At 46.5% G+C, this 23396-nt stretch overlaps 2 protein-coding genes across 2 annotated transcripts in view; both read left to right on the forward strand.

Annotated features, from left to right (window-relative positions):
* Window positions 1–3933, forward strand: part of LOC116904311 (uncharacterized protein KIAA1257-like) — a 14617-nt gene extending 10684 nt beyond the window's left edge. The window contains exon 5 of the mRNA XM_032907226.1: window positions 3781–3933. Within this exon, the coding sequence (XP_032763117.1) occupies window positions 3781–3933 (153 nt within the window). The remainder of the gene's footprint in view (window positions 1–3780) is intronic.
* Window positions 3934–5017: 1084 nt separating this feature from the next.
* LOC116903537 (uncharacterized protein FLJ43738-like) overlaps window positions 5018–23396 on the forward strand; it is a 36327-nt gene continuing 17948 nt past the window's right edge. Inside the window, 6 exon segments of the mRNA XM_032906151.1 lie at window positions 5018–5080; window positions 6115–6236; window positions 10821–10970; window positions 16308–16363; window positions 16365–16493; window positions 22144–23048. Coding sequence (XP_032762042.1) covers window positions 5061–5080; window positions 6115–6236; window positions 10821–10970; window positions 16308–16363; window positions 16365–16493; window positions 22144–23048 — 1382 coding nt within the window. The 5' untranslated portion in view covers window positions 5018–5060.

Raw genomic sequence — 23396 nt, forward strand, 5'->3', positions numbered from 1 at the left:
TTGGTGACCTTTTGGTACAGAGCAGCTCTGACATAAGTTACTGACACTGGGTTGTCTCCCCAGGCTGATAGTGTGTGTTTACTCAGGGATACCAAGAAAAAAAAGAAAGGTTTGCCTTGTGTACAGCTCAGTGGTAACGGGCAAGTGTTGCATGTCTGAGTTTCTTCTCTAGTACTAGAAAAAGAAACAGACTGTCATACCTCCTCTGACTGGGACGATGGCTCAGTTGGCAATGCCTGCAATGCAAGTCTGAGGACCCAGATCTGACCTTCCAAAACTCATGTGAAAAGATGTGGGTGTTGACACGAATCTGTAGCTGTGGTTTGCGGGAGATAGAGATAAGTGTTCTCTGGAACTTGAGACCACCAGTCTAGCCAAAATGGTGGGCTTTAGGTTTAGTGAAAGTTTGTTTCAAAACCTAAGGGAGAGAGTGACTGAGGAAGGTAGTCAACTTCAGCCTCTGGACTCTGCATGTACCCTTACCCCCAAACATGTATGCTTAAACACAATCCTTCCTCTTTCAGGTCAACATGCTAACATTCATATGTAGCCCATTCAGGGGTTTTTTGTTGTCATTGTGGTGGTAGTGGTGGTGGTGATGGTGATGGTGGTGGGAATGGAATCCAAGGTCTTGTACATATTAGACAACCCTTTACTTCTTGAGCTCCCACCAACCTTTTGTGTACCTCTCTTCCAAGTTTAATTTGAGACAAGATCTCACTAAGTCATCCAGGCTGTCCTGGAACTTTTGACCCTTCTGCCTCAGTCTCCTTAGTGCTGGGATTACAGGGCTGTCCCTAACAACAAAGACTTTCACTTGTGTGAGTATACCAGTATGAGATTCTTCTGAACTTCCCTGAAGCAGGAAGGAGGGAAGGATAGGGAGACTCATGATATGATGTCACAGCCATCTAGTCCTATCCCCTTCTTATCCTGGATGCGGAATGTGTGTTCTTAAACATTCCTCTCATCTGTAAAAAAGAGAAATTAGTAGCCACTCCACTAGCACGGAGATGACGAGAGTGGCTTCTTCAGACTCATGCAGCAGGAGAGAGGGTATTGTTCACGGAGAGCTTAAAAACTAGAATGAAGTGCAGCTAAGGAGCGGACGCTGGGTGCGAATCCAGAAACTCTTTCTGATGCTTAGAGACAGAATCTGTGGGATACGTGCTCTCGTTGTTCTTGGCTTTCAGGTAAGTGTAGTCACCCAACCTTGCAGTGAGCTGAGACCACCCTTGTACAGAAGTGAGAGGGGCAGAGCCACACACCAGCTCCCTGTGCCTGGGAAACCTTGGGGGAGTGTTAGCTTCCCAGGTTGCCTTCTCGAGGGCCGTTTTCACACCTCAGGCCTGCTTGTAGTTTTCCCTTGGTACTCTGAGCATCGATGATATTTTGTAGTTTTCCCTTGGTGTCACGCGCCCAACGTCTCGCCAGTAAGAACAACTCGCGGCAACAGGATTCTTCTGCGAACAAGCCTTTATTGTACAGCTCTCTTGAACAGGGACCCCGAGGGAGGAAAAGGCACTGCTTATATATGCTTAGGAGACTTGTGTCGCTACCCGATTGGTGCAAGCCCCAATGCCCAATTTGCATGCCCCGAGAGCGGGCTGTGACGTGCTTGGCTCATGCGCACTGCGTCCTTCGGGGTGGACAATAGCTGTGCCCTGTTGACTCACTCACAGGAAATCGGACCCACGTTGGGCGCGGTACGGGCGGCTACTAACAGACAACAGCTGTTACGGGCGGCTACCAACACCTTGGTACTCTGAGCATCGATGATATTTTGGGCCAGGTGGTTTCTGGTTGTGGGTTTTCCTGAGGATAAGATTAGCAGCATCCTAGGCTCAAGAATTTCTTCATGTATTGCAAGATGTCTTTAGCGGTTCAAGTCATTGCTCACTGGGGACCACTGATTTAAATCTAAACTAGTAATCAGAGAGTTCCTATGGGAGAAAATGGGACCAATACCTAACTTGTCACTCAGACCAAAGGAAAGACACCTGCAGATGTCTTCTGTGTATTCAGGTCCTGGCTGGGGCCTGAATTTCTGGTGCGTACCTGCCTGCCATTAGAGTAGGTATTGGGGCAGTGGCTTCTGCTCTGCCTGGTGAAAGGGCCCTGGCATCCAGTGGGCCAGAGGAGGAGGTCTGGGCCCCGCAAGGGAGGGAGCCATGGCAACAGCGTCTTCTTAAGCTCTGTCCCAAGCTTAGTGTCTCTGACTCGTATTTTAAATATATTCTTCCTATTAAAGGAACAGTGTGTATTCACTAATAAAAACCATTAAGAAATGCCTAGGAAAAAGGAGGAAAAACTAAAGCCACAGTGTCTGGTCCAGAGATGGTCATTAATACCTTTCTGTGGGTCTGTCTTTTGTCACTTGATGATAACTCATAGACACCCCATTTCCTAGGTGCCCCAAGAGGACTCAGTATGGCAGAAGGAAGGATGCTTGTTTTGCAGGCCATGTGCTAGAGGCCTGTGCTAGTTGTCTGAATGGGGTATGTGCAGCAGAGCAAGCCTGTGTGCCCCTCATGCTCTGCTCCATGGCTGCTGAGTGTTGGATAACCATGGCATCATTCCTGTACCGCACAGATGCTATGGTGGCTTCTCCTGTGCTCTCTGTTCTTGACCTTCCTCTCCCAGCACCTGCTTGCTCTTCCCACTTGACTAAAGTTTCCAGAGCTTTGTCCTGTGGCCGTCTGCCTCAGTTTCTCTCAGCATCTTTCTCCCCACCCCTGTCTCCTCTCTCTTGCTACCCAGGCCCTGTTTCTCCATTGATTCTGGTGCTTCACTGAAGGCCTTTTAGAACTTCCTCCCTCAGTTCCGTTCTGGCTGAAGCACCCACTAGGATACTGAGCTCCTGACAGGGCTGCTTTCTTTCAGCTGGCTACTTCTTGGGGGATTCTCAGTCTATTGTTTTCTCCAAAAAAATTTATCTGCTCTTCAACCATGAATCAAATTTAACTTCTTCCCCCAACCCCCCACCTCTTTCTTAAGGTTTCCATGGTCTTCACTTTCTCCATATATTCATGGAATGCTTAATGCTGTCATGTGTGGGAGGCTCCATGCTGAGAGAGAGACTGGCATGGGGGTACAGGAAAAAAGGAGTACTTGTGGGCCTGGTTCTTCTAGGGTAGTGGTTCTCAACCTTCCTAATCTTTTAATACAGTTCCTCGGGTTGTGGTGACCCCCAACCATAAAATTATTTCATCATTACTGCATAACTGTAATTTTGCTAGTTATGAATCATGATGTAAATATCTGATATGTGGCCCCAAACGGGTTGCAACCCACGGGTTGAGAATCACTGTTCTGGGGTTGGGGATTTAGCTCAGTGGTAGAGCGTTTGCCTAGCAAGCGCAAGGCCCTGGGTTCGGTCCCCAGCTCCGAAAAAAAGAGAAAAGAAAAAAAAATAAAAAAAGAAAGAAAAAGCCCCTGTATCAAAGAAAATGAACCATATGTACTGTCGGAGACTAAAACATTGAAAAAAGAGAATCACTGTTCTAAGGGTTGTAATGTAGAAGAGTTACCCATCAGTATCAGATGCTCCATGTAGAGGGTAACTCTGCCCTTGCAGAGATGCAGAGAGACCCAGTGGCGTGGCACATACAGGTGCTTAGGTACAAGTACAAGCACCTGGCCCTAACAGATGTGTAACCAGCTGTCCTAGTACATGGTGGCAGTGTCGTCTTCTGCTGTATGTCCTTGGGAGGTGTCAGAAGACTGGGTGTGGCAGGTGTCCACTAGGCATATTGACTGATCCATTTTCTCATTCCAGAGGAAGTGAAAAATTTGGTTTTGAGTCAGAAGAGGCTGTCTGTAATTGTCGATGGCAAAGTCAACATTGTCCCTGAAGAGTCGAAAGAGGAGAATGTACCAGGTGACCAAGAAAAGGCAGAAAAACACTCTAAATTTCCACAAGGTGAGGAGTGAGGGCTGTGAACCCCTGAGCTCAGCACTGAGCCAAAAGACCAGCTCAGTCTGCACCCGTAGCGTCCTGCGCCATCTGGTCATTGCTCCTCTGCCCCTGGGCGCCTTGATTGGGATTCTTCTTCCTCGACTTGCCCTGTTCTCCCATCCTCTTCTCTTCCTTCTCTTTCATCTCCATCCCCTGTTTGAGCCAGGATCTCCCTAAGTAGGCCTGGCTGGCCTAGAACTCACTACAAAGGACAGTTGGCCAGGCTGGCCTGGCCTCGAATTTGAAATAACCCTCCTGCCATAGCCTCCTGAATGTTGGAACCGCAACTGTGAACCAGCACATGGCAGATTTAATGGATAGTTGTTCCACGACTTACAAACACACACACACACACACACACACACACACACACACACACGCCCCACAGATAAAACATTTTTGAGCTTTGGAAGTTAATTTTAAAAGAAAACCCAGCCTCTATAGAAAAGCAGCAGACAGCGAGAAAGTCATCACCAAATGCAGTTGGGAGACATGTTGGTTGCCCCGTGACATCAGATTTCTCTGGTTTTGTTCTAGGATTCATTTTGTTTTTGTTTTTTGCATGCGGGTTTACCCAAGATACACACAGTGCTGCTGTCCTCTGAGAGGGTTTGTATATCGTCACGAGCATCTCCTATGTCCTTAAGAGCTATCTGTAAACTTTGTTAGTGGTGGCTATCAAGTATTATGTAGTATTTCATCCAATAGGACTGTAATTTGGCTAACTGTTCCCTATAGTTGGGAACTGGAGACTCTCAGAGTGCTTTCAACATTCTACAACATATCTGTAAGCAGGACTGAAGCAGATACTTTTCACACAGAGCAGACCCCCCTCCTCCTTAACTGGTAGGGTTCTGCTGGCCTTTATTTGCTCAATACTTGGAGTGAATCTGGCGTGTATGTTTCATTCACGAACAAGCCCTTCTTTCTGAACAATGCTGTTGTATTAGGCCTTTGCTGGGAGATACGTCACTGAGATGGGCAGGGATAACACTCTGAGCTAGCTCTGGGTGAAACTTGCAGACTCCTGGTAACATTTGGTTCTCACTAAGCAGAACCCGAAACCCTTTCTAAGAATGAGGAGTGTGAGAAGTTACTGAAGATGGAGGAGTCTTCATCTAGGTAAGGACTAGCTACTTACATGGCGTGCGTCAGAGTGAGTCCCCCACCCCCCACTGGTCCCACTCTGAGTCTTTGAACACTTTTTTGCTGGTCTTGGTTAAGGTGGAGCTGGTTAAGGTGGAGCTGAGATAAACAAGGAAAAAGGAAAGATCAGGGAAGGAAAGGGAGATGGTGCTTTGGGGTACACAAGGCACCCGCTTTTTGCGGGATGCAGGAGGCGCCGGATGTCTGCAGGAAGTGTTTATATACCTTGACTGATCTGCAACACTAGGTGGTTTGACTATCAAGTTCCAGTATAGGCACAAGGCACCGAGTGCTTTCAGTGAGTTTCACAAAGTCAGGAAGCTGGAATTTGTGGGTAGCCAACGTTCCAGCCCTCAGCCTCAGCTTGTGGCGCCTCGGTGAGGACTTCCAGAAAGTCACAGCTCCAGAACTCAGATAGCCAGGTGGGTTCTGGAGAAGCAGGGGTGGAGAATGGAAAGGCAGTTGTGGGCCTGGGGCAGGTTGAGGAGAGCCAAGAGCCCATGCTGCAGGTTTCCTCTCAGCTTAGGCTTCCAAGCTCAAGCCGTTCTCCTGGGGAATCCTCCCGAGTGTGCATGTAGGCATGCCTAGCTAACAATGTTGACTTGCTTTTAATTGAATTTGCATTGTTTTTTACTTAACAGGCACCCTTCTTTATAGACTTTAGTGGAGATAATCAGCTCCTGGAAATGTTGTGGATAAGTCTTGTGGGTTCTTAGAGGAATGATGGTTTTAGCTACTTTAGGGATGTATTTTTTTCATGTTTTCCATTTGGTTTGAACCTTCATTGTGCAAATGTGGCCCACCGTATCACTATTGCTGGAAAGACTGGCAGATTTAAGGAGTCTCAGGCTGCACCAGACTTCCGAGGCATCATCCAAGTCTGACAAAAGCCCTAGGCCATTCCCATGTATGTGGCGTTAAGAAGTAGGGACAGACCAGTGAGTAGACTCTCAAGATATGATACCTGTATGTTTCCTTCTTACGGATGCCTCTCTGTGAGGATTTTCTAGACGGACCACTATGAAGGCACCCATTTCTCTGAGTGGAGCAACCATGACGGAGATCAAGGAACTCATTGAGAAGCCATCGTTGAGCAGCTTAACCAACATGATGGAAAAACAAAAGTCTCAAAGTGAGTCAAGACGGGATTTGTGCTTTTCTGACATAACTAGACTTGAAAAGTTATGAAATATTTAAATTTAAGGCACGTCAATAAGATCATTGGGTATTGGATTAAATGAGATACTATACGGTCCTATACATATGTTCACTTGTCCATCAACCCATTTGTCTGTCCATCTACCCACCAACCTACTCATCCATCTAGCTATCCAGTTGACTGTTTGTTCATCTGTCCACCTATCTGTCCACCCACTCACCCACAGAATTTCGTTCCTTTCCATTCCAACAGTAGTTTTGGATTCCCGGTCCATGAGTTGCACACATGCAGACATGAACATGTCTACTCACTAGAGCTAAGCTCTCTAATAAAAAGCTGTAACTCTGCATGGCAGTGCTGTGTTGGGGGTAGGTTCAGGGCTGTTGGGGGTCATGGAAAGGCTCTCCATGGTAGACAAGGGATGGTCTGCATCTTGGGGAGGTGAAGGCATAGCATTGTATGTCACAGGACTGTCTCAAACAAAGCATGACATCTTAGCCTGCAGAGCAACAGGAATCACAGGAAGCCACGTGTCAGGCATAGGGTGGGGAATCTTTTCACACACCAGGTAAAGGTGGTGTTTTTATTATTCAAATGCTGACTTTGGTATTGTTATTCATAAGGCTGTGCCATATTTTGTAAACATGCCCTCCATCACCTTCTTGTTGGCTTAATAAAGAGCTGACCAGCCAATAGCTGAGGTAGGAGAGGAAAGGTGGGACTTCCAGGGAGAGAGGACTCTGAGAAAGTCAGACACTGGATGTGTGAAACTGAAACTGAGGAGAGGAGCCACGTGGGAAAACAGAGATTAGTATAAATGGGCTAATTTAAGTTATATGGGGACAAGCGAGCTAAGGCCTAAAGCTTCCATAATTAATAAAGGTCTCTGTGTCATTATTTGGGAGCTGGCCCCTCAGAGACTATCTGGTTACACTTGTCCTGGTTGAGATTTCCTCCCTCCCTCCCCCTCCTTCTTTTCTTGTCATCAGCTTGACACAGGCTAGAGCCATCTGGGAAGAGGACCCTCAACTCAACTTGGAAATTGCCTCCTTCAGCTTGCCTGCAGGCAGGTCTGTGTGGCATTTGCTTGACTAATGATCTATGTGGGAGGGCCCAGCCTCCTGCGGGTGGTGCCACTCCTGGGCTGAAAGCAGGCTGGGCTAGCCAGGAAAGCAATCAGTTCTCAGTGGCCTCTGCTCACGCCTCCAGGTTCTCTCCAGCCTTGCTTCGGCTTCTCCTGATGATGGGCTGTGCTCTGTAAATAACCCCTTTCCTCCCCAAGTGCCCTTGGTCACTTGCTTTACTGTAGTAATAGAAATCTAAGACACCAGCCGACCTTACCTGCTCATTCTTAGCCTGCATCTTCTCACCATAAAAAGCAGTGGGTATTGAAGAAGTGGGTATCTACTGAGAGGCGAAGCTCCCTGTGACAGGCTGCCTCACCTTAGTGCTGCTGCTGCTGCTTCCTCAGCCACCAGTCAGCTGTTGGTCCCTGAGTCCAGCTCCTGCTGGGGTGCTGGAGGCACAACCGCATAAGGTTCTTTGGAGACTCTAGGCATGGTCACCACACTCACATTTGGAAGACCTATTAGGTCTTCCAGAAGGTTCTTGTTTCTAGAAAATGTGTTTTTAGTATTTTAGTGAGGGTTTCCCAACCATTCCTTTTATTTTGAAAGAGACAGAAAATTCACAGAAAATATAACACCTACATAGTCATAATTTAGGATTTAATATTTTACCATATTTCCCCACTTCCTTTTTTATTCCTTTGTGTATGTGTATATGTGTATGTGTGTGTGTATGTGTGTGTATATATGTGTGTGTGTATGTGTATGGTGTATGTGTGTGTGTGTATGTGTGTGCATGTGTGTGTATGTGTGTGCATGTGTGTGTATGTGTGTGTGTGTATGTGTGTGTGTATGTGTGTGTGTGTGTGTGTGTGTGTGTGTGTGTATGTGTGTGTGTGTGTGTGTGTGTGTATGTGTGTGTGTGTGTGTGTGTGTGTGTGTGTGTGTATGTGTGTGTGTGTGTGTGTGTGTGTGTGTGTGTGTGTGTGTGTGTGTGTGTGTGTGTGTGTGTATGTGTGTGTGTGTGTGTGTGTGTGTGTGTGTGTGTGTGTATGTGTGTGTGTGTGTGTGTGTGTGTGTGTGTGTGTGCTCATGTGCATGCATGAGCATGTGGTTCCATGAATGGCATAGTGTACATTTCAAGGTCAGAAGACCCTGGATGTTGGTCCTTGCCTTCCACTTTGTTTGAGTCAGGGTCTCTCTTTTTCTTTGTGGCTACATACACCAGGCTCTGTGGCCTCTGAGGATTCTCTTGTCTCTGCTTGCCATCTCTCCCTGGGAGCATCTGAACCATATGTGCTACTGTGTCTGGCTTTATGTGAGTTCTGCAGATCTGAACTGAGGTCCACGTGCATGTGGGGCAGTCCTTCACCCACAGAGCCATCTCCTGGGGAACAAAAGATAACAACAGATGCAGTAGAAGTGCTCAGGGCATCCTGCTCTTTGAGGGACACACCTTTCTTGTCCTTCCTCCAACCCATTCATTCTCCCGCGTTCAAATGACATACTGGTTTTTATTCCTGTGATGTATGGAGATTGTTCAATGCCTCCCGCTTTTGGGCTCAGCTTCATTTCTGAGGTTTACTCATGTCTACACATGTAAGGATCCTACCTTTATTCTGTTTGCATAGCAGTCTGAGGGTAGACCACTGTCCTTCATCCCATCCTGTCAGAGGACACTTGAATGTCCCTATGGCTTTCTGCCCCTGACACCAGGAACATTGTGTTCCCATTGCTTGGAGGACTCCTGGGTAAGACAGTTGCCTGCGGCTGGTTTTGGGGGTTCTTGTGTAGGCTCCCCAGTGATTGGCATCGAGAGTCTCCCTTTGGCCGACTTCCAGTGCTCAGCCACACTGGCTCTACAACCTCGGCTTCTGTGAGTCTGCACAGGACTGCAGAGGCTTCTGTGGTTCCAACAGTACAGGGTCTGCCTCACAACATCTGCTAATCATGGACGCTAGTGGGGGATGACCCTCCCAGAGAGGGGTATGGCATCCTTTGAGTTCCCCTGAGGTGTCTTGCTTTGTATGTCACATTTCACTGCCTCTTCCTAGTTCATACTCTGCTTAACACCTGAGAAAACACTTCCTTACATGACCCCGTGCAGGCACGGGACGTCTGTTTGGCGATTCTGAAGTCTATTCCGGAGTTCATTTCAAAGACAGGATAAGGTTGGGATAGCCCTGCAATTCATTTGCTTAACATGGTCGTTCTGTAGCTTGCCAGAACGACCTGTGCTCTAATCAGCTCTCCCACGTGTGGACCTGACCCTGGACTTTGTAAGCAATTTCACTCACTGGCCTTCATGCTCCTCAAGCAAGCAGCTCACACTGTTGCCTGGGATCAAGGCAAGCGCCCCCCCCCCCTTCTTTTAAAAAAAAGGCAAGGTCTTTATTATGTAGCCCTGGTTGGCCTTGAGTTCACCGCTGTGAATCTACCTGTCTCTGCCTCCCGAGGACTAGGGTTGAATGTGTGTGCCATCATGCCTGACCGAGCTGAGCGTTGTACTTTCCCCAACACCCTTCTGTCATTAGAGGTATCTCAGGTTAAAAGGCTCGTCCTGCACTACCCTCCCCCTGTAGGAAGGTGGAGCGGGGTTTGGGATTTAGCTCAGCCCCATAGCCCAAGCTCAGCACTGCACCATGACTGAGTGACTTAAGTCATTGGAACACAGTACAGTGTCATCGTCATGGTGACTTCAGTCTCAAAGGGGTTGGGGCACTTTCGCCATATACCTACTTAGAGCTGACAATCACTTGTCACCTAAGTCCAGTTAACCCTCTGGTATTAGGAAGAGACAGCAGTAGAAAAGATAACCCCTAGAGTAGAAAGAATCTCTTGTACTGTATGGAAGAATCACCTGTCAATAAAAATGCTGTTGGCCTAATAGTGTAGGCAGGAAATAGGGAGGTGGGAGTTCCGGTACCGAGAGAGGATTCTGGCAGAAAGTGGGACAGGAAAGAGGAGTTGGCCCCAGACACAGAGGAAGATGGTCACATGTAATTGAGGACCAGGTAACCAGCCATGTGGTAGAACTTAGAATAGAATAACAGTGGTTAAGTTATGAGCTAGTAAACAAATGATCCAAAGCATTTGGCCAAGGGATTTGTAAATATATTTAAGCCTCAGAGGAGAAGGTCGGGGAGACACCAAGGCAAAACGCCTGGAGCAGAGAAAGCCAGGTCTATACTAATGTGCAAGTATCTTGGGGATTCGGGCTGGGAGGTAGCCAGATTAGTTTAGAGGACTAGAATAGATGAATAACTGTCCAGTTATTGTACTATAAAGCCTATTAAATAAACCTGTCGTCACTGTTTCATTTATTTGGGAGCTAGCTAGGATAAAGGAGAAACTGCTACTTATAAAATTGCTTCTAACACCCCGGTTTCTAGGAGCTTCTGGAACCTTCTCGATCTCGATCGCATACTTAAATGCACACATCAAAGCACGGTAAATCCCTTCTTAACATGTGTTTCATTTGGTTCCAAAGTTAAAGGCAAAGAGGTAGAAGTAAAGAAGAAAAACCCAAAGAAAATGAAGAAGTATCAGACAGAAGAGGAAAGGGACCAGAGGCAGGAAGGCGCCGCCTGGAAGCAGAGCGCCTTCTCCATCCAGCTGCCCGTTATGCCGCTCCTTGCCGGTAGCTACCATGTTCTTAGAATGCTCACACGAGAAACTCGTGGTAACTGGGAGTTTGCTCTGTCCTCATTTCATCCTCACTGATACCTCAGGAATGTCTCAGGTGTACAGAGAAAGAAATGCAGGCCCAGGGAAGCTAGCTACCCTGCAAGATCACACGGCTTACAAGTGTAGCGGCAGGGCTTGACTCCAAAGTACAAGGAAGCCCGCGAGAACGTAACTGTCAGCTGTGTTTGGCATATAAGGCACTGCCTTTTAGGCACTGGTCTCCTACAGGTTCTCACTGAAGCATTTAGGAAAAGGAACAGAGAGATGCATAGGGACCGTTTTCCAAACCCCTTTTCTGGCTTTTCACTCTCACGTGCGCCCTCCAATGGCTATTTTGTAGAGTTGCAGGCTCCATTCTGAGATGGCATCCAGTCAAAGTGTCACAGAAGACAATGTGTATAAACTGTTCAGTGCAGGATCAGAGTGGCTGGCAGGGAGGTGACAAGCTGGACCACTGGGAGGGCAGATTCGGATGCTGGTGGTTCGAGGGAAGTGGAGCTGAACCCCAACCCTTACAGCAACTGCAGGTGGTGGTCAGCTAGAATGGCCTTGATTCAGGGTCCGATGCTTTCACCATAAAAATCTCAGCCTGAGATTATCCATTCCAAAACATGCACCATTTTGTTTGGTAAAAGTCTTCCATTTCAGGTTTTCTATACCATCACAGGAGACATTAGACACCCAGCAGGACGCTGTTACCTTCTGTCATGCACACAGTGTAGGAGGGGAAGTAGAGTGTGCACCACGGGTGTTAGTCATGCTCTCTGTAGATACCCGTTTAATGGCTACAGTTAAAGAGATGCCTACTAGTGAGCTCCAGGTACCTGTGTGGACGTCAGCTGCTTTCACTGTGCTCTGTTTTGATCTAGCTGCCTACTGCAGCGTGGCCACTGGTGCTGCCTGCAGTGAAGGCCAGGCTCCATGTCTGCCGGCTCACAACCACACATCCACCAAGCACTTGAAATGTGGCCAGTGTGGAGAAGGACAATTCAGGTCTAGAACATGGCTGTGTAGTCACCTACCTGTGTAGAAGCCATGCATTGGGCAGTTAATCATCTCGGTGTGGTGATACCTGTGAGGCAATACCTTTTACTCTGCTCAGAGTGATTCAGAAAATACCTTGCCTTTAGGTGGTCAAGATAAAATGATAAAAATTCAATCCTCTTAGGGAGCTGCTTAGACCTTGGCTTGAGATGTTGGCATTTGACATTCTACCTGTGAGTATTTCCCAGTTTTTCCAGTTCTGAGGATGGACCCCGTGGTTTGGGTATACTAGGCAAGTCCCCTACGACTGAGATATATCTCAGCCCTTGATTTCTGGAAACAAGGGTCTGGCTATGTAGACAAGGCTGGCCTGGAACTTGAGCATCTCCTGCCTCATCCTCCTGACTGATCATATCACAAGTAATTGCCACTATGCCCAGTGTTCCAGTTCTTTTTAAAGGTTTTCCCTTGTATTAAATTTTAATTTCTTTTATCTTTTCTTTTCTTGAAAATACATTTTTTTCCTCACACACATCCTGATTATACTTTCCCTTCCCTCCTTCCAAGTTCCTCTGTCTTAGTCAGTTTTTGTTGCTGTGAAAAGACACCATGACTAAGGCAACCCCTACAAAGAAAGGCAGCTGGAGAAGTAGCTAAGAACTATATCCTGGTTCATAGGCTGAGGGAGAGGGAGAGGGAGAGACAGAGACAACAGAGACAGAGAGACTGAGCTGGGCTTTTAAAGCTTCAAAGTCCTTCCCCAGTGTCCAACAATGCCACACCTCCAAATCCTTCCCAAATAGCACCCCACCCTGATGACTAAGCATTCAAATACATGCACCCTTGGGGGCCATTCTTATTCAAACCACCATATTTCACTCCCTGGTCCCCACAGGCTTGTAGCCATATCATAATTCAAAGTGTATTTAGTCTAACTTCAAAAGTCCTTACAGTCCATCACAGTCTAAACACTATTTAGTGGTCCATAGTTCAAAGTCTTTGAGACTCATGTAATCTCTTAACTGTAATCCTCTGTAAAATCAAAATAGAAAAAGCAGATCATATACTTCCAGAATACAGTGGCATAGAATATACATTACCATTCCAATAGAGAGAAGAGAGAGCATAGTGAGGAAATACCGAAAACCAACAGGCAAACTTGAAACTCTGCACCTCCATGTCTGAGGTCAAAGCACTCTTCAGATCTCCAGCTCCTCCCAGCCTTGTTGACTACACTTCTTTCTCTTGGTCAGATTCCACTCTCACTGCTGCTTTCCTTGGCAGGTATTCCATGACTTTGGTGTCTCTAACATCTTAGGGTCTTTAACACAATCCAGGCTTCACCCTCACAGCTTTATACAAGGACCTCCTCAGCCTCCATATAGGGACACCCCTGGCACATGCCTGACCTCAGTAGCTTTCCATAGCTGGGGAGTGAGATTGTACAACCCTTCTCCTGTGTGCTTGACTCTAAAGCTAGAGTCAGGCTCCTGAAGCTGTTAAATTATGCTGCAACCTGGCTGTCTCCTTTAGTTACATTTGTATCCAGGTTCCAGCCTGCCTCCTTCAGTTATGTTTGTATCAGCTTTCTGTTGTTGATGGTTTCTTTGCTTACATTGTCTTTAATTCCTTTTCACAAGCTGGGAGCTTAGCTGAAAGATTTGCCTCCAGGTTACCACTTTCTTTATTCTATTTAGCAACCAGGCTTCTGCACAGCTTTTTATTTCCTTGGTCATAGGACTTTGCTTTGTAACATTTCCTAGCCCTCCTTTTTTCTTCAAACTGTGCGTGTTGAATTCCTCCTTGCCCTGTTTGCTTCTTTTCATTGTGACTCTTCATTAAACAATTACAAAACAATCAATAAATACTAGACTGTCTTGAAATCTCCTCTCCCAAAGCCATGAATCCAAACCTCTTTAATTTAGCTTCAGGTAGATTTTTAGGACACAGGTTAAAAAACAAAAAACAAAACAAAAACCCCACAGCAACATTGTTTGTCAAAATATAACATGAATGGTCTCTATGTCAACTGCTAATATCCTTCCCCTCTGAAACCCCTTGAGCCAGCACCACTGTCTTCCATGCTCCTACTAGTATGGCCCATTAAGTCCCACTTAAAGCATTCAATTGCTTTCCTAATCTAAACTCCCAAAGTTTACATTCTGCCAACAAGCAGCATGGCCAGACCTGCCACAGCAACACCCCAGTCCCTGGTTCCAACTTCCATTTTAGTCACTGTTCTATTGCTGTGAAGAGACACCACGAGCAAGGCAACTCTTATAAAAGAAAACATTTAATTGGGGACTTGCTCACAGTTTCAGAGATTTAGTCCATTATCACCATGACAGGGAGCATGGTGGCAGGCAGGTGTGGGGCTGGAGCAGTAGCTGAACTGAGAGCTACATCCTGACTCACAGGCAGGGAGGGAGGAGGGAGACAGAGGAGAGAGAGAGAGAGACAGAGAGAGAGAGAGAGAGAGAGAGAGAGAGAGAGAGAGAGGAGAGAGAGAGAGAGAGAGAGAGAGAGAGGGAGAGAGAGAGAGAGAGGGGGAGAGGGAGAGGGGGAGGGAGAGAGAGAGACAGAGAGAGAGGAGGGGGAGGAGAGAGAGAGAGACAGACAGACAGAGACACACAGAGAAATAGAGACAGATACACACAGAGATACAGAGAGAAGGAGAGAGAAAACAGGCAAAGAGAGAGCAAGCCTCCTTCTTCCCTATTCTTTATATAGGATGCCAGTAAAAGGTGTGGTACATGCTATTCCCAGTTTAAACATCAGGATTAGAAGTGGGTCTTCCCACTTCAAATGATTTAATTAAGGAAAAAAAAAAACCTTCTGGGTGGCGATGGCACACTCTTTTAATCCCAGCACTTAGGAGGCAGAGGCAGGTAGATCTTGGTGAGTTTGAGGTCAGTCTGGTCTACAGAGTGAGTTCCAGGACAGCCAGGGCTACACAGAGAAACCCCGAATCAAAACAAAAGAAAAGCCCCCAAAACAAAACAAAAACAAAAATCCAGAACACACTAACCAATCAACCAACAAAACAAACACTCTCTCCCGGCTGTGCCAGCCACTTGGATTTCAGTTAATTCCAGATGTAGTCAGTCAAGTTGATAACCAAGAATGGCCATCACAAGTCCACCCCTTGTCAACCTGACACAAAATCATATCTTCTAATGTTGTTCTCAATTTCCAGATGAAAACAATAACTGAGTCATAATCATGTCTAACATGAAATGACTACGTCATGTACAATTGAAAACAGTATATATTTAGCTAAGTCACAATTATGCTTAACATGATATAACTACCACATACAACTGCAAATGCATTATATATTTAACCAGGCATAATTATGCCTGGTTAACTATTTCACATACAGCTTCAAGCATATTATAAGTTTAGAATAGGTAGCAATATCTCTTGAGGGGACAGATATCTGTACAAATGTATTCTTAACAAAATACAACAGAAACACACTCATGTCAGTTATAATTCTCTTTTCTGCAACTGATCAAGTGGCCTTAGCTAGCATTTATAACTACCCATTCTGTATTTCCTCCATCCTCAGCAAACGCCTCATAGGTCTTGACTCTTTTCCTGGAAGAGTGATACATATCTTCATTCCTGAAGGGTTTGTACCCTTTGTCACTCTGCCTGGGTTAGGTTGTTGTAGTTTCCCATTGACGTTAACCACAGAATATCGTAGCCTTAAAGGACCTTCTGTTCTGCAGAAATAATCTTTCTTACCTCCATTATGGGAAAGCAATTCCCTTGGTCCTATAGATCAGCCACACTGCCTAACATTGCTACTGCTTTCTTAGTCTCTTGGCTTAAGGGCATTAGAAGACCAATGTGGCCTTGTTGGGGTGTGTGAGTGTGTGGGTGTGGGTGTAGGGGTGTGGGAGTATGGAGGTGTGGGGGTGCATTCTGAGCTTCCAGTTCAACAGAATGTTTATTGTGTTTCCTGGCAGGAATGCCAGAATAGTAGTATTTGGTTTTATCCTAGATTCCTGGGCTATTTATCTCAGGTTCTTGGCCACCCAAATAGCATTGGGTATCAGTTCCATCTCATGGAGTAGGCCGTGTGTCAAATCAGATGTTGGCTGGTTACTTCCACGAGTTTTGTGCCAACTGCTGGGTTGGTGTTTACATTTCTCCTTTGGTAGACAGCAGAGTATCTTCTTGTAACTAAGATGTTAGCACTCCACGTGGTTATGAATTTCTTATCATCGGGCTTGGGATGAGACCCTGCTTCTGACTGCCAATGCTATTGGGGGCTAACGCTGCATGTGTTTTCTTCTAGGCTGGCAAACGGTCGTCTGCCGTGGCAGTGAGAAGTCTGCCAACATTTTAGACTGCTTTTTTGACCTTAAAAACAGAAGTTCCTATCATGACTGAAGAGCAAAAACAAGACTTGAACCCCCTAACCATAAAGATCAGGTGCGCCTCTTGTCTTCCAGTCCAGCCTGTATCCATTCATGATCTGGAGGTAAGGATGGACCCCTGCTTTTCCCACTAAGAGCACCTCCTCATCCCGTCCAGGTGGCTATCGTGTGGCATCTTTGATCTTTCATGCGCTCGATGTGAGAAATGCCAGCCCCAGCTTAGCACTTAGGATTCTGTAGGGAGAGAAAGACACAGGGTTCCCCAGAGCTGGAGCCACCAGATCTGAGCTTTTCTACTGCTCCCTAAGTGTGGGCTTCCCTGTCACGGCTGCAGCACGCAGATGGGCACTTACTGTTGTAAACCAACCAGGCTCAGTGCCAGTGTGCGTCTAGGACCTCCCTCTTCCTTCTCTGGGTCATCGTTTGGAGGACTGTTGTCCTCTTCCTGTGTTTGTGTGCTGGTTGGTTTTGCTGAGCACATCCTTGAGCGTATGTCCCGTGGTCACAATTCTCATTCTAAAGGTATCTTTATATTTTTCTTATAGTTCCTACTCTCCTACTTGGAAGATAGTGTGGTTGGTGTCGTAGTTTGTTTTCTAGGGCCATAATAAATCATTTAGTAAAAACAACCTGGGGAGAAGAGGGTTTATGACATCTTACAGGTTAGAGTCCATCTCTAAGGGAAGCCAGGAACCTGGAGAAGGCCACGGGGGAACACTGCTTACTGACTTGCTCCTTATGACTTGTTCAGCCTGATCTCTCTCTCTCTCTCTCTCTCTCTCTCTCTCTCTCTCTCTCTCTCTCTTTCTCTTGAGAGGGTCTCCTTCTGTAGCCCTGGCTGTTCTAAAAAGCTCAACGTAGAGTAGGCTATCTCAACCTGCTTTCTGGTATAACATAGGTCCACCCAAATCTAGGGTGGTACCACCCACAATAGGCTTAAGTTGGGCTTTCCACATCAGTCACTAATCAAGAAAAATGCTCTAAGTTGTTCCTACAGGCCAATCTGACTGGGGCAATTCCTCAACTGATTCTGACACCCTAGGTGACTCTAGGTTGTGCCAAATTGACCAAATCCAAAAGAAGCCAAACCAAACCTCTATCTATCTATCTATCTATCTATCTATCTATCTATCTATCTACCAACCAATCAAAGTAAAACAGCCAGTCAGCCCAGTTGGGTTTAGCCGTCTTGGTTAATAATCATCGTTTAAGTGTTTTGAAGGCATTGTTATACTTTTCTCAGAGATTGGAGGATCGTCTTTTGTCTTCAGAAACTTTTATGCGTGGTGATTTGAAGGAATGTCTCTCCTAGTCTCAGGCCGTCAAATATTTGGTTCCCAACTGGTGGCACTAATTGGGAGGTGTGGCCTCGTTGGAGCAAGGGCATCACTGGGTGGGCTTTGTGCATACAAAGACTCCATGCCATTCCCTGGTCACCCTTCCTGCTTGCTGCTGCTTGTGCTTGTGGTTTAAGTCTGAGCTCCCAGCTCGCCGCTTCCATCACTGTGTCTGCCTGATGCCGAGCTTTCCTCTTACCATGATTGGGTCCTATCCTTCCGGAACTGAAATCCCAAATAAATCATTCCTTCTTCAAGTTGCTTTATCACAGCAACAGAAAGTTAACTAATGTATAACGTATCTTAGTGTGAGTATATTCACATGTATACATTATACTTTTCTAGAAAAGAAACCGGCATACATTGTATATTTATTTTGAAATATCCATTTACAAGAAGTTGTCAGGAGTCTGAGGAAAGCCCATGTGTAGTCACCTTATTTTCCCCAGTACATATCTAGAGCACGGTATGAAAATCAGGACATGGATATAGCATCTTATCACATGTCGATGAATGGAATATCAATGCCCTCCAGCTAGAGCATGGACCATCACATGAAGATGCGCTTCTGCTATATTTTACAGTTCCCACAGTTCATCACATCTGTCTCTCATCATTAATTTGTCTTGCATTTATACAAATTTTGCCAATTCTCTGGATTAAATTGGTTCTCTTCAAAAAAAAAAAAAAAAAAAAAAGTCGAATCCCTAATCCCAAGCACCTTTTAATGTGGGCTTATTTGAAAAGGGGGACTTTGAGGAGGCAGTGAAGTTAAAACGAGGCCATTAGAAACCACGAAGGCATCAGGATCATCTTCTTGCCACTCCACACAGGAACAGAGCAGTGATAATAAGGTTTTTTTCTTTTCTGGGATGCCACATACCTGGATTCATTCTGTAGACAGCCTGCAGAACCTTTTCTCATTTACCAACATGCACATCCATCTTAGTTACAGTTTCTTTCGCTGTGATACACATGGTGACCAAAAGCATCTTAGGGAAGAAAGTATTTCATGTTACAACTCTCAGGCTACACTCCTCCACTGAGGGAAGTCAGGGCAGCAATTCAAGGCAGGAATCTGGGGGCAGGAACTGAAGCAGAGGCCATGGAGGGGTGCTGCTTACGGGCCTGTTCCTCATGGCTTGCTCAGCCTGCTTTCTTATAGAACCCAGGACCATGAGTGACACTCTCCACTCCTCTGAGATAGTCTCATTCACATTAATCATTAATGGAGAAAATTCACGGTAGATGCCTACAGACAGTCTGGTGGAGGTTCTTCCTCAGTTAAGGCTGAGCTCTCCCAGAGGTGTCTAGGTTGATGTCAAGTTGACAAGAACCAACTAGCACACTGTCTGTTCTCAGCTCACAAGATTTCTACTGTGTAAGGAACCATGCCTTTGGCATGTTCTTAAAATGCTTTGCCCAGCTGGGCATGGTGCACCCCTTTAATCCTAGCACACTAGAGGCAGAAGCAGGCAGATCTCTGTGAGTTTGAGGCCACGGAGTGAAACCCTGTCTCAAAAACACTCTTTGGCTTGCCTCTTCCCTTTCCCCCCCTTCAGTTCTGTTTGAGTTGGCATGGTGACTAACCACGTATGCTAAGTCTTTTCTGTCTCTCTTCCATGCCTCCTACCTTCTCATTTCTTGTCCCCATATTTACGTTGCTTTGAAAAAGTAAGCACAGGGAGCCTGAGCTGCTGTCTGCTTTCTACTTTGCCAAGTCTTTCTTTTGCTTTCCTAATTTGGTGACTCCCGTGGAAAGCATTTTGAGTGGGATACTAAGAAACTTGTGGTGAGCGTGCACGCCTGCAGCCACACCTGCAAATGCAGTTTTCAAACCTGCATCTAAAAGTACTCATTGCTAGTTAGTAGAACTGTACTAGGTCTTAGTGATACTACTCTATTTCCTTAAACTATCAAATATACTTGTTTATCTTTGTCATATTATATGACATATCTGCGTGTCCCTTCTGATGCTGTAGGCATTTGGAGTTCTTACTGTACTCTGGTGTTCACTGAGCTTTCCTGGGGGACCTTCTTTGAGGTCTTAAAGTAATTTCTTCAGAGATAGTATCTAACCCCTGATAGGTACCTACGATCGCTGCCAACCCATGATTATGCTAAAATAAATCCTTAGTTCTGGTTTAAATGATTACTCCTGGAGAACAAATCAGACCATGGACAGCTATTGATCATAGAAACTCTTTGAACCAATACTGCAGGAGCCCAGCTTCCAGTCTTCTACCTCTGTGCTTTCTTTCTGTGCCCTCTGAAGCCTAGGATCCCGGGTTTCTCCTCATGTCAATGTCTAGCTCCAGGCTATTACCACACATACTCCATCTGATCTATCCTCCAGGCACCTTCTAGATATCAACAAATGACCCTGCCCCTCTTCTTCCTCTTCTCTTTGTGTTCTCTCCTTCCTTCCTCTCCTCCCCCTCCTCCCTCTCCCTCCTCCTCATACTAAGGATGGAACCCAGAGTCTCAGGCAAGTTTTTCAAGTATTCCACCTCTGCTTCTTTTCCTAATAAAGCCACGTAACTTTCTTATTTATTATCAGTGTATGGTTGTAGCTGGGAGGATATGCACATGCTACAGCACATAGGTGGAGGTCCAAGAACAACGCTGTGGAGTTGGTTCTCTCCTTCCACATTTTTGGGGATGCTGAGGATTGAACTCATGCTACCATGCTTGTGTGGTGAGTGCTTTACTACGTGAATCTTGCCAACCTCTTAAAATCAGTTTTATTTTTAAAAATCAGTTGTTGGGGATGGGGCAGGAGAAATGACTCAGTAGATAAACAGATATCAGTGTGTGTGTGTGTGTGTGTGTGTGTGTGTGATGGTGATGTCTGTGTATTTGTGTGTCTGTGTGTTTGTTTTATGGTATGTGGATATTTGTATTTGTGTATGTGTGTATATTTGTGTGTTCGTGTATATGTATGTGTGTTCATGTGTGTATACTTATGTGTGTGTCTATTTATGTGTGTGTCTATGAATTTGTGTATCTATGATGTATGTGTGTGTTTGTGTGTCTGTGTGTTTGTTTATATTTGTATTTGTGTGTGTGTTGAGTTTGGTTCCCAGCATCCTCATGAGGTGACTTACCTGTAATTCCACCTCCAGGGGGTCTGATGCCTTCTCACCTCCATGGGTATCGCTCAGACACACATGCATACACATAATTAAAAAGTTTTAAAGAAGTGGACTAGAAGTTGGTCTAGTGTCACGTGCTTGTTACCATTACTGTTGAGACTTAGACGGGAGGGTCATGATCTCAGGGCCAGCCTGGAACACAAGCGAGAAAATGTCTCAAGAAGTAGGATGCTCAGCCTCTCTGAGCACTTCCCATCTTTAAGCCTGGGAAGGAAGCGTCTAGATACAGCATAGGGAATTTGTGGGGTTGAGTTATGAGTGGACCATGAAGTGGGTCCCGGACTTCCAGCCCTTTTCATCGTCCCACAGACTAAATCTGAAGAGTCGCCGTCCAGGAGAGCGGTCACTCGTCAGGCACTGGCTCTCAGACTGAAAGGTGAAGCTCTCAGGCCCTGACCGAGACTTCTCACTAAGGCTTTAGCCATCCTCTTCTCTTCTCTTTCTACCCAGGCTCTGGGTCTGGAGTACTGGAGCTGAGCTGGAGTTCTGGGGTAGGCACGGGCTTGCTTCTGAGTTGCTCTGCACATTGCTACACGGCTTTGTGAGCACAGCTCCTTCCCCATTCTTCTTTCCACCTCTCCCTCTGAGCTCTCTCCCACTCCCTTTCTCCTCGTGGGCTTGTTCTGGCTTTATTTGTCCACTTCCTTTTTGTGGAGCTCTAACCTACATAAGGTCCCAACTTTGACTCTTGCATTGCAGAAACAAAAGCCAAAGGAGTAAATGCCAGCCTGCAGCCTTCTCTTCGCACTTCTCTTAAGCCGTAGCCTTTGTTCGGCTTGTGTTCTTTCAGGTCATAGCACCAGACATCTTTGCACCAAGGGAACCTCAGCCATCCCGAAGCCCCTCATAAGTCTGTCTGGCCACCACAGCCTGTTCCACCACTCGTCACAACCCCAGTAGGATTGCCTTCGCTAAAATACACTTCCCTTTGCCTTGCCTGTGGCCAGCATTAGGACTGGAATTAGAAGCAGAGGTTAAAAGAAGCATTCCACCTATGTCTCCATAACACTTGTTGTTCAGGAAAGGGGAGGGGATCACTCGCCCTTGAGCCTGTGGCCTGTGTCTTGGGATCCTTGACTTGTTTGTGCACACAGCCTGAATGCCGGTGGTGACCTCACAGCGTGTGTCTGATGAAGGAGGAGACTCAGGCTTCAGAACTTTGGGCAGTGAGTGTGCTCTGCTGGGCAAATGGGTGGAGTCTGACCTGCTGTCCTGTCTGTGCATGCAAGTTGAGTGTGACGCGCTGTCCGTTTCTCTTGCAGAGGCTGTGCAGCCCCGTGTACTGCAGATACCAGTTCTACAAGACTCCGGTTCACGAGACCAAGGGAGAGCCCCATGGAACTCACGTATTTTTTCACGACCTCAATGTCATCTTCCTTGGGGCCATGCACCCCAGTGACCTGAGAGAATACTTGGAGGGGCCCCCCATGGTAGTTGAAGTCCATGACAGGGACCGGAAGTCAGAGGAGTGTTCCCGGAAGCCTACCCTGTTTGGAGAGGACCTTATAGATTCCTACTACAACCTCCAAGCTTTCATCTCTTCCAAAGACACAGAGACCAACCCCTTCGAGTCACAGAACAAGATCTGGGACCCTTACGGGGTTGCCAAAGTCAGTTTCGCTGACCTCCTCCTTGGTTATAAGTACTTGAACCTGATTGTCCCCATCCACAACTGTGAGCCGAAGTCTCCCAACTGGAGCCAGGATAGCAGGAGCAAGAGGACTATAGGCCTGCAGGCCCCCACAGATGTCCAGCACAGCTCAGTTCCCATAGGCAACTACCTGGAGGCCAACTCTCTACTCAAGCTCCGGGTGGACGTCGCTGTGCCACTGAGTAGTAGTTGGTCCAGGATTCCCGAGTTCAATCCAATGGGCACTCATTTTGGCCGCATCATTTTTGTGTTCAGCGCCAAGAAGCTGTCCCTCCTCCAGAACCTGCTGCACGACATCACCGTGATCAATGCCAAAGCCCTGGAACTGGACAGTTACCCCCTCCAGAAAATCCAGCAAATCCTGTCAGCCTTCAAGGTGCGAGTGAAGATCCAAGAGCAGCAGGACCTGGATGTGCTCACTGGCTTCCATCTGCTGGATGGGAAGATCCATCTTTTTATTCTAGAAGGCTTGGCAGACCATGGCTTGAGGAGGCTATGGGAGAGTTACCAGAGCAGGTAGGTAGACTCTAGCCCATTCAGGGGAAAGCATGGCTGTCTAGATACAGGGCAAATGGAGCAGCTCTTGCAAGGCCACGGCCAGGTTCAGTGTCCTTTAGACACGGACAACAGGCAGAACTGACTGTTTTAGCTGGAAGGGGAAATGTGGGACTGAGCTAGTGAGATGGCTTAGTGGATATAAGTGCTCTGTGGAATCCTGGTGCCCCAAGTTAAGGCAACAGGACTCACAAAAGATGAACGGAAAGAACTGACTCTATAAAGTTGTCATCTGATCTCATGTATCTGCCATGCCATGGTGCAAATACTACTACTACTACTACTACTACTACTACTACTACTACTACT

Source organism: Rattus rattus, chromosome 6 (assembly GCF_011064425.1).
Source record: "Rattus rattus isolate New Zealand chromosome 6, Rrattus_CSIRO_v1, whole genome shotgun sequence".
Taxonomy (NCBI): Eukaryota; Metazoa; Chordata; class Mammalia; order Rodentia; family Muridae; genus Rattus; species Rattus rattus.